At 32.4% G+C, this 10,673-nt stretch overlaps 1 protein-coding gene across 10 annotated transcripts in view; it reads right to left on the minus strand.

Moving 5' to 3' along the window:
- The window catches only part of LRBA (LPS responsive beige-like anchor protein), a 728,875-nt gene that overhangs the window by 597,426 nt on the left and 120,776 nt on the right, over positions 1–10,673 (minus strand). For all 10 annotated transcript variants that reach the window (XM_025439493.3, XM_025439495.3, XM_025439499.3 and 7 more), the window contains exons 12-14: positions 10,025–10,133; positions 9,332–9,484; positions 3,467–3,635 (exon numbers count right to left, since the gene is read on the minus strand). In XM_025439493.3, the coding sequence (XP_025295278.1) occupies positions 3,467–3,635; positions 9,332–9,484; positions 10,025–10,133 (431 nt within the window). The remainder of the gene's footprint in view (positions 1–3,466; positions 3,636–9,331; positions 9,485–10,024; positions 10,134–10,673) is intronic.

Genomic DNA, 10,673 nt, shown 5'->3' on the forward strand with positions numbered 1-10,673 from the left:
AATAGTCCATTCAGAAGATACATTCTTCTCAAGCACATGAAACATTCTCTAAAATATTAGCATGACAGGCCACAAAACAAGTCTCAATAAATTTAAGACTGAAACCATATGAAGTGTCTTTCCAACCATAATGATATAAAACTAGAAATCAATTACAGAATACAACTGGAAAAAACACACGTCACTAAAAAACCAATAGGACAATAAAGATATAAAAGAGGATATTAAAAAAATACCTTGAGACAAATGAAAATGAAACAATGTTCCAAAATCTATGAAATGCAGCAAATGCAGATCCAATAAGGAAGTTTACATCAAAACAGGCCCACCTCAAGAAATAAGAAAAATCTCTAAGACATCCAGATGGCTAACAGGCACATGAAAAGATGCCCAACATCACTAACCATCTGTGAAACGCAAATCAAAACCATAATGAGATTTCACCTCACACCTGCCAGAATGGCTAAAATCAAAAAGATAAGGAGTATTTAGTATTAGAGTGAATATAGAAACCTTTGTGCACTGTTGGTGGGAATGTAAAGTGGTATAACCACTATAGAAAACAGTATGGAAATTCCTCAAAAAATTAAAAATAGAATTACCATACAATCCAGCAATTACAGTTATAGGTATTTATCCAAAGAAAACAAAAATATTTAATTCAAAAACATATATGCATATATGTTAAGCACATCATTATTTACCATAGCAAAGATATAGAAGTAACCTAAATGTCCATCAACTGATACATGAAGATGTGGCATGTGTGTACATACATACACACACACAAACTGGAATATTACTCAGCCTCAGAAAAGAATGAAAACTTGTCATTGTGACAACATGGATGGGCCTAAACCGTATTATGCTATGTGAAGTAAGCAGACAAAGAAAATAGTTTATGACTTCACTTGTATGTGGAATCTGAAAAGCAAAACAGAAACAGATTCATAGATACAGAAAACAAACTAACAGTTGCCAGAAGGGAGGAAGATGGGAAGAAGATGGGAGGATGGACAAAATACGTGAAGAGGTTAAGAGGTAAAAATTTTCCCATTATAATATAGTAAGTCACAGGGATTTTAACGTACATTGTAAAGGAATATAGTCAATGATACTGTAACAACTTTATATGTTGACAGATGGTAACTAGACTTATTGAGGTGACCATTTCATACTGTATATAAATATCAAATCATTATGTTGATACTAATACAATACTGTTTGGCAATTATTCTTCAATTTAAAGAATTTTATGCCTGTAGGAAGACATTCAAACTCACATACAATAGTATATAAGTGCTCCATATGTACAAAATGGATTATTTTGAAACTACAATGAAGGAGTTTATTTTTGATTAAGGTAAAATGAATTCCAAAACATGAAAATGAGTTAATAAAATCTGTACTCAATAATAAAAAGCACTTATATTTTAAGACTCTGAGAATGTTAGTACAATAACAAGTTGACATAGAAAAAAGAAAATCCAAATATATGTGAATTTAGTGGGGAAAAAAAAACTTCTGTTACTCTTGTATAAGCTAATACAAAAATTTTAAAAAGTACACCTCAACACAGTTTGGTTCATTTAAAAGGAATACATTTATGTTGACTACCTCTGACATCTCCTCCCCTTCTTGGAAAAGTCCTTGGTCACACATGGTTCACATTAAAGTCAATTTTCATGTCTCAAACAATCTCTAAGAAGAAAGCTTTTGAAACCAAATACCCATTGTTATAAGATCCTAAAGTATCTGTTTGCTTCATATTTTCTGCAATTTTCCCTCTACTAATTACTATTTACAGCTAGTTCTTAGACCACCAAAGCACAGGACCACCATGACCTCAAATAGATCAACTAAAATAAGAAAAAATTGCTTAAGATTTGTTCCTCATGACAATTTTTAGACAAAGAATAAGTTACAGAGTTACAACAGAATCACAAATTTGTCCAGCTCTCACTTGAAGTATGAGACTTTCCCAAGGTCACTAATCAGTTATAAAATCAATGCCAGGATACAAAACTAATACCCAGGACAGCACATGATACACCTATAGTACCATCAAATAGTCATTAGGAAATTATGACCTAGGTTCTATATCTGCCACAACCTTACCATCTTAAACAGATTATATAACTTCTATGTGCACTCACATTTTTCTAAATTATACATAGTATATTCTCTAAGAAAAAGCAGATTTTAAAAGGGATAAAGAAAGCACTGTATTAATAAGAAATGTGTTTATAAATCACTGAACAGCCAAAGTATTTAAGTAAAATGACTCTCCAGCATCAATTTCCTGATTTCAAACAGCAGCTCTCAATTTTTATCAAGGTACTGAACCAATTCCCACTTTCAGATCATATATTTCAGAGTTGGGAAGGGCTTCCATGCCCATTTATAGGCAATCAGAAAAATATCTGCCTGCCTAACAGGGGTATATGATGCAATCAAAATCAATAAGCAAGAAAGAGACTTTTGCTGGAAATGCTCAATACTGGCAGACACTCTCTTGCTAGACTTAAGGATGTGAAGGTAGAGTGGCTGCTTGGTTCTATAAGGGAAAGAATACATGAAAAGAGCCAACACAGAAGAACTGGGAAATGGAGAGATACAAATTGAGTTCAAGGAGCATATTCTGAACCCTTGCACTAAGTTCAACTGATAATGCCAGTTTATTTGAGCTGATTAAAACTCCCTTTTACAATAGCTAATTTGAAACATGTTGCACTTAAAACCAAAAGACTCACCATTTGTCAAAATTTTTATTTTGATACCTTCCATAAATTTCTTACATGATGAATACTATCTCTCCAGTAATTTTGCAATTACACAAAAAAATTACTGAACTTTTGTAACGTTATTATATTATTTATTAGAAGTAGATACACCCCTAGTTTTGGGGAATTTCCATTTCCCCCAAAAAATTATTTTCAATGAGTCTCATCATGATAATTAGCTTCACCATCAATACCATATGCCAATATAGAAATTCTCATTTTCAGTGCTTTAATAATACCATCCTACTTATATTTGCTCTGCAAACAACTTATACCAGCAGAAGGAGCATTCTTCCATAGAACTAGTAAGTTATTAAATTCTGGCAACCAGGGGATCCCTGGGTGGCTCAGTGGTAAACCACTGCCTTCGGCCCAGGGCATGATCCTGGAGTCCCAGGATCGAGTCCCACATCGGGCTCCATCCATGGAGCCTGCTTCTCCTTCTGCCTGTGTCTCTGCCTCTCTCTCTCTCTGTCTCTCATGAATAAATAAATAAAATCTTTTTAAAAAAAAAAAAGAAATCTGGCAACCAAAATTCAGGACAAACTATTAAAACTATCAATAACATTAAAATAAAATTTTGCCAGGATGATATTCAGAAAAACTTCAAGAATAATATATTATTGGTTAAAACAAAGAAACAAGAAAATCTAAGACAAAATATATAAACAGAGATGATATACCTAATCCTTTTGGGGTGATACCACTTCGATCCTGAGGATTCACTGCCCAGTAGTAGTACTTCAGTGTATGCATGATGAGAAGCACTGTTCCAACTCTCCGAATGGCATTATATATGTTGACTGTACCAATGAATTCCGTGGATAGGTAAGTATAGAGTGTCAACTGAACCTAGAGAATCAAAATGAAGAACTTATATCAAAGAATCAGCCCAGCATTTTACCCCTGGTTCCAATAATACTCTCAGGCCGCTTTACTTGGATCATACTTGTTCCAAAAAGATGCTCAGCTTGATGGTAACATCCATGCTAAAGGATAACACATATCCACTTACATGCACATAGACACTTGCACATAACACACACAAAAGTATTTACCTGGTAAATGCTTCTTTTACAGTAACATTATAAAGGAAACATCCTCTAATATACCAAATTTTTATAGCACTATTTCATAGAAATAACTGTTTAACTCCTATTAAACAACAATTATTCATGAGCTTACATAACTTCTTTATAGTAAGCTTACCATTTATAGTATAGTTGTTATCATTTATGCATAGTTGTTTTAAGAAGCTGGAAATTTAAGAACTTAGTAACTGCAAAATATAAGCTCTTAATATATAAAGAAACAATATAAGTACACTATACCACTACACAGTTCATATTAATACAAAATTTCAGTGAAATTATGGCTCTAAAACTCACCAACAGTTCCAATCCCATACTTTCAACAGCACAAAATAAGAACTGCTTTTGTTCTACTATTGTGTCAAAATCAAAAATTTTTCAATTCACTGCTAGTAGATACACTTTTTAAGTGGAAAAATTTTAAGTAGGACATATATACTCTCCCCTTAAACAAAGACCAAACCATTCTCAATCATTTTAAATGGAACATTCATATTATCTCCCTAGACACTGATAGCATTTTCATTTTCTACTTTGCAAAATATGTCAGTGTTACCTGGTACTTCTTTAGAGAGCAAAAATTAGTACCTATCTTGCAGATGTCCTATAAGTAATCAATATTAAATGAATTAGGGAATCAATTAGTAACCATATATGGTAAAGAGTGGCAGATTCTGAATCACTTAAAATTGATGTTCAATTTTATGATGATGATTGTTTAGAAAACAGTGGAATATCCCACTGTCTCACTGAAAAACAATATTATGTTGATGTAGCTGATGTTATTCAAATGGATAGGACTAGTTACTTATTATTGAGGCTATAAAACACTTTTTGACAGGGTTCAAAATTCTTAGCCATACTATTTTAGTCATTTAGAAAATCTTTACATCCACCTATTCATAGTGATGTATTATGGAAAATAATGACATATACATTATCCCTTGGTAGCTGAAATCCAAGTGAAAAAATGAAAAAAACACACAAATTTAAGTAAAAAAAAAAAAAAAAAAAATAACCCAATGTAATAAAGATGCCTATTGAAACATAAAGGTCACTTAAGGAAATTCTTTAGAAAGTGTCTAGAATTGGGGCACCTGGGTGACTCAGTGGGTTAAAAGTCTACCTTCAGCTCAGGTCATGATCCCAGGGTCCTGGGTTTGAGGCTTATCTCCTAGGAAGAGTTTGCCCCTCTCCCACTGCTTGTGCTCTAATAAATAATCTTTTTTTTTTAAGTGTCTAGAATTAACACTTTTATAAAGGGGCATCTGGCTGCTTCAATTGGTAGAGCATACAACTCTTGATGTCAGGGTTGTAAAAGTTAGAGCCCCACACTGGGTATAGAGAACTTTAAAATAAAATCTTTAAAAAAATAAAAGAAACATTAAGTATGTAATTAATTGCATATAGTTAATTGCAAAATATGTAATTAATTGCAAGATGAGTAGCAAAGAGTTATCAGAAACTATCGATTTGAAGGTCAGAGAAATTATTATAGAATAAGCTAAAATACTCAAAAAAGCCTGAATAATAAAATAGGTATTAAGGTGGGCTTTGAAGATTAGTAGTAAAATAGGTAGAACAAAAGATGAAATTTCAAACAGAGAAAATGGTAGATCACACAACAATAGGTTTCCCAAGATCTGAACATGGTCCTCAATCCTGCCTGTGCATGAGAATACTCAAAAAAACATGTTTTAAAAATGCTGATGCCTGGGTCCTACCTCAACCCAAATAAAACACAATGTGGAGTGGAAGGAGTGGAAATCTGTTTTTTTGTTTTTGTTTTTGTTTTTTGTTTTTTATTTTAACAAAAAACAAAAAACAAAAAAAAAAAAAAAACCTCTTCCAAGAAGTTCTATCAACAGCCAAGGCAGAGAACCTCTGCTCTGGGATAACGTTTTAGAACCTGCCTATCTACTGAAGATAAGTTTTTAAGCTAGAAAGCTTAGGAAGGAGAATTGACACGACTTAATGCCAAAAAAGAGACTACTTTATTCTGAAAACAATGGAATATTTTTATACAGTTTGAGACTAAGAAAAAATATGATGAGAGTGATATATTAAAAACATATAAAAATTGTGGCCAAAAGTGATAGTGATAAAAAATGAAAACTGAAGAAAGTCAGTCTACTGAGTATGATACCGTAGTAACAGAAAAATGGGAAGGCTTTAATATCAACATATTGAGATGAGTAAGAATGCAGACCTTAAGATTATTCATATACTAACAATGAATAAACATTTCCTCATTTACTCATTATATAATCTAATAACCATATAAATTATATGTTAACATCTGTCTTTCCTATCAGATATTCCATAAGGACAAGAATTAGATTTTGTTCACCACAGCATCCAACATAAAACAGTTACTCAAAAAATGAATGACTATTTTATACAAGAAATTTTGCCTCTCCTGTTAGGTCATTAAAAAAAAAAACAGTCTCTGAGAAGATGAATGGATATTATACAGTACAGTAAATACCGTTTTCCAAAAGCAAACACCCTTGATTCATATATACATACCTTCAACTTTGATAAAACCACAGGTGAAATTACCATGAAGCTGATGAAGCTTAAACTTTATACTCACTCATCCATATAGGTTCTCTGCAAAACCCTAAACTTCATTTTGTAAGTATTACGTCGTTTTTTTTTCTTTTTCTTAAAAATCTCCTCCCTCCCTGTAATTGTGTGACATTTCAGATCAAACAATCTTCAAAAAACAAAATAAACCTTCTTAGAACTATCTGTACTATCTGCATATTGAACTAGATAAAACACCTTATGGATACACAAAGAGAAGGAAAGTTTAATATTAAGAAATCTATTATATTCTAAAAAGGAAATTAATGAAAATTATTAACAAGGGAAAGGTAAGAAATAGACTGTAGTAATACTGGGGAACCTGAGAAAAGGATATAATGAATTTTTATTTTTTTATTTATTATTTTTTTTTAGGATATAATGAATTTTTAAAAATAACACTACAACTAAGTATCTATTAAGAGGCTTTTCAACCACATCAAAAGAGATCCAAAGCCTTACAAATATGCTGTTTAGTAAGACAAAAAAACCCGTTTAGCAAAAGGTTTAAAAAGTAACTTGAAACAATCCTTGAAAAAAATGTCTGAGGGTCACAGAAGAAAAAGAGGTCAAATTTGAACCCAGAGATAAAAAGGTACAACCTCCAGCTGCCTCCTTTGATTACTTCCAAATGGCAATCAGAGTCAGCAGCTGTTTTTCCCTTTAACATCTGAAAAGACCAACTGAAAATAAGATACTATGACTCTAGAAAAGCACAGAAAGTTTGCTTTTTCTTTTTGACAACTAAAGTATGTGTTATTCCAATCTAAACAACGATAAGCACTCCAAGTGGATCAAAAGGGAGGAGAGAGGAAATTGATAGGTATGAAATAATGCAACTTCTAACAAAAATTGCAGATAAGGCAGATACAATTATGCAATTTAATAAAAATTTGTTTCAAGTTCTGCTTAACACTACCACTATTGACATTCTTATGACAATTTAATACAATAGGACTTAGCAAAGGTTTTATTTATATACTTTATCACAAATTCACTTACATTCACTTAGAAGTAACTGGTTCATTGTTACAGTACTAAATAAGTTGTGTACAAATATTGTATTTCATAATTTAAAGTCATCTGAATTAAAATGACTTAAATGAGACCAGTATATCATGGAAACCTTAAAAATGGATGATATTTCAACTATTCCTGCAGAATTAAACTCATGTTTATGTATACATATATATGTATGCATACTGGCAGTAGAATAGCACTACAGTTGATAGGAAACATATTTACAGTGGAACTGTCCAACTCTGATTTATAAATTTATAAATCAAAGTCTCTCTCAAATAAAATTTTGATTTAACAGAAAATAAAGGCTATAGTTTTATTTTTTAAAAATACGGACAAAGCCTGGAAAGAACATCCAATGTGAAAAAGACACTCTCTTCAACAAATGGTGTTGAGAAAACTGAACAGCAGCATGCAAAAAGAATGAAACTGGACCACTTTCTTATATTATACACAAAAATAAACTCAAAATGGATTGAAGACCTAAATGTGACCCTCGACATCATAAAAATCCTAGACGAGAGCACAAGCAATAATTTCTCTGACATCAGCTATAACAACATTTTCCTAGATGTATCTCCTGAGTTTAAGGGAAATAAAAGCAAAACTAAACTACTGGGACTACATCAAAATAAAAAGCTTCTGTACAGCAAAGGAAACAATCAACAAAACAAAAGGCAACCTGATGAATGGGAGAAAATATTTGCAAATGACTTATTCAGTACAAGGTTAGTATCCAAAATATATAAAGAACTTACACAACATCAAAAAAAATCCAAAATTGGGCAGAAGACATAAACAGACATTTCTCCAAAGAAGACATCCAAATGGCCAACAGACACATGAAAAATGCTCAATGTCACTTGTCATCAAGGAAATGAAAATCAAAACTACACTGAGGTATCACCTCACACCTGTCAATATGGCTAAAATCAACACAAGCAGCAAGTGTTGGCAAAGATATGGAGAAAAAAGGAACCTTCTTGCATTGTTAGTAGGAATACAAACTAATATAGCCATTGTGGAAAACACGATGGAGATTCCTCAAAAAATTAAAAATAGAACCCTACAATCCAGTAACCGCACTATTTATCCAAAAAATACAAAAACACGAATTCAAATATATATATATACTCTTATGTTTACAGAAGCATTATTTATAATTGTCAAATTATGGAAGCAACACAAGTGTCCACTGATAAATGAATGAATAAAGAAGATGTGGTGTATCTATATAATGGAATTATTATTCAGTCATAAAAAAGAATGAAATCTTGCCATTTTCAACAACATAGATGGAGCTAGAGAATATAATGTTAAATGAAATAAATCAGTCAGAGAAAGACAAATACCATATGATTGCACTCATGTGAAATTTAACAAAACAAACAAACAAATGGGGAAGAGAGAGAAAGAGAGATAGACAAACCAAGCAACAGAGAACAAACTGATGGTTACCAGAGGGGAGGTGGGTGAGGGGATGGGTGAAACAGGTGGTAGGGATTAAGGAGTACACTTATCATGATGAGCACTGGGTACTGTACAGAACTATTAAGTCACTATATTGTACACCCGACACTAATATAACACTATTTTAACTATACTGAAATTAAAATTTTAAGAAATACACTGCTTACAAAAAAAAGAAAGAAAACATACACTGGCTTGCAAATATACCTAAAAAAGAAAAAAGTAGTATACTTATCAAAAAACATAATCCATTTAAATCTTACATGATAGCATGTGAAAAGATAAAAGAAAGTCCTCATAATTATCACTTTCCTCAACTACAAAAACTTGGTGAAAACAGTAAAACAAAATCTATCTATCTATATATATATATATTACCTTGGCTGGGGTATGAATCCATATAGCTGGGTTAAGAAGAATGTGATCACACAATTGTTTGAGTAGGGGCATCCCATTCTGCAGATTACTCAGATATTTTGAAAATGCAAGACAAAGTTCAAGTACTGCTCTGCTGACATGGGATTTGGAAGACTGCAAAAAAAAAAAAAAAAAATAGATCAAAGGTCACTACTCAGACCCCCCCCCCCCCCCCCAATGGCATTTGCTTCTTTATTTTAGCTCAGGTCATGATCTCAGGGTTGACAAGTCGAGCCACACGTCCAACTCTGCTGGGTGTAGAGCCTGCTTAAAATTCTCTCATTCTCTCTCTCTCTCTCTCCTTTCTATCCCTCTCCCTCCCTCCCTTCACTGCTCCTCCACCTCCTCTCCCCTCATTAAAAAAAAAAAAAAAAAGGTCAGCACCAATACAAGACAAGTAATTAAAGGCTGTGAATACTAGAAAAAAGTTGTCCCACAAACTATGATCAAAGTTAAAGACACCATGAGATTCAATGCTACATTTCTCTAAAAAAAGCAATGGAGGTAAGGTAAAACAACAAAAGGTTATTTTAATTTTGGTAATTTTATGTAACCAAGGAGACACACTTGCAGAAAGAACTTTTCAACCATTTAAGAGACCAAATCCATGGCCTTCAAATTAAGAACAAAAATGTAAAGCATTTCATACTTTACCTTTTCAAGACTGTATCCTATTACCAAGAAGCCCTTGCAGGCAAGCATCTGCTCCTGCATAGCAATTGAGTTCTTCAACAACTCCATGATAAAAGCCAGCAAAGTTGAACTAGAGTAAGAAAACAAGAAAAAGTCCAAAAAAGATACTCTCTTTTTTGGGGGAGGGAAAGTGAGGTGGTAGATGTAGACTTTCTTTTATCTTAAAAAAAAAAAAAAAAAAAATTCTCTATTTCAAGGAATTTGAAGTTCTAATAAAATTGTCTCCAACATTATTTCAGAACTAGAATTTGAATGTAGGATTAGAACTTAATTATTTATTCCATACACTATATCACCAACCTACTAGTAAGTGAATTACTAAGAAACGTGAGGAAATATGCATGAACTAGAGAAAAATTAGCAATGTCCAAAAACAATAAAATAGCTAATATAAGCATACTAAGTACTTAAAGAATAGATGTAATTTAGATTAGCAAGTATATTCAATTTTAGAGAGTTAGAGGCCAAACAGAGGGGAAAGATACATATAGCAAACAAAATAAGGTAGAAACACTGAGAATGTGTTAAGGCTCCCAACTGGCCTGGTTTGAATGGAGTTCATGAAAGGGAAAATAAGAAAGTAAAACTGAAGTTTACTGAAGTCCTCAAA

Source organism: Canis lupus, chromosome 15, assembly GCF_003254725.2.
Source record: "Canis lupus dingo isolate Sandy chromosome 15, ASM325472v2, whole genome shotgun sequence".
NCBI lineage: Eukaryota > Metazoa > Chordata > Mammalia > Carnivora > Canidae > Canis > Canis lupus.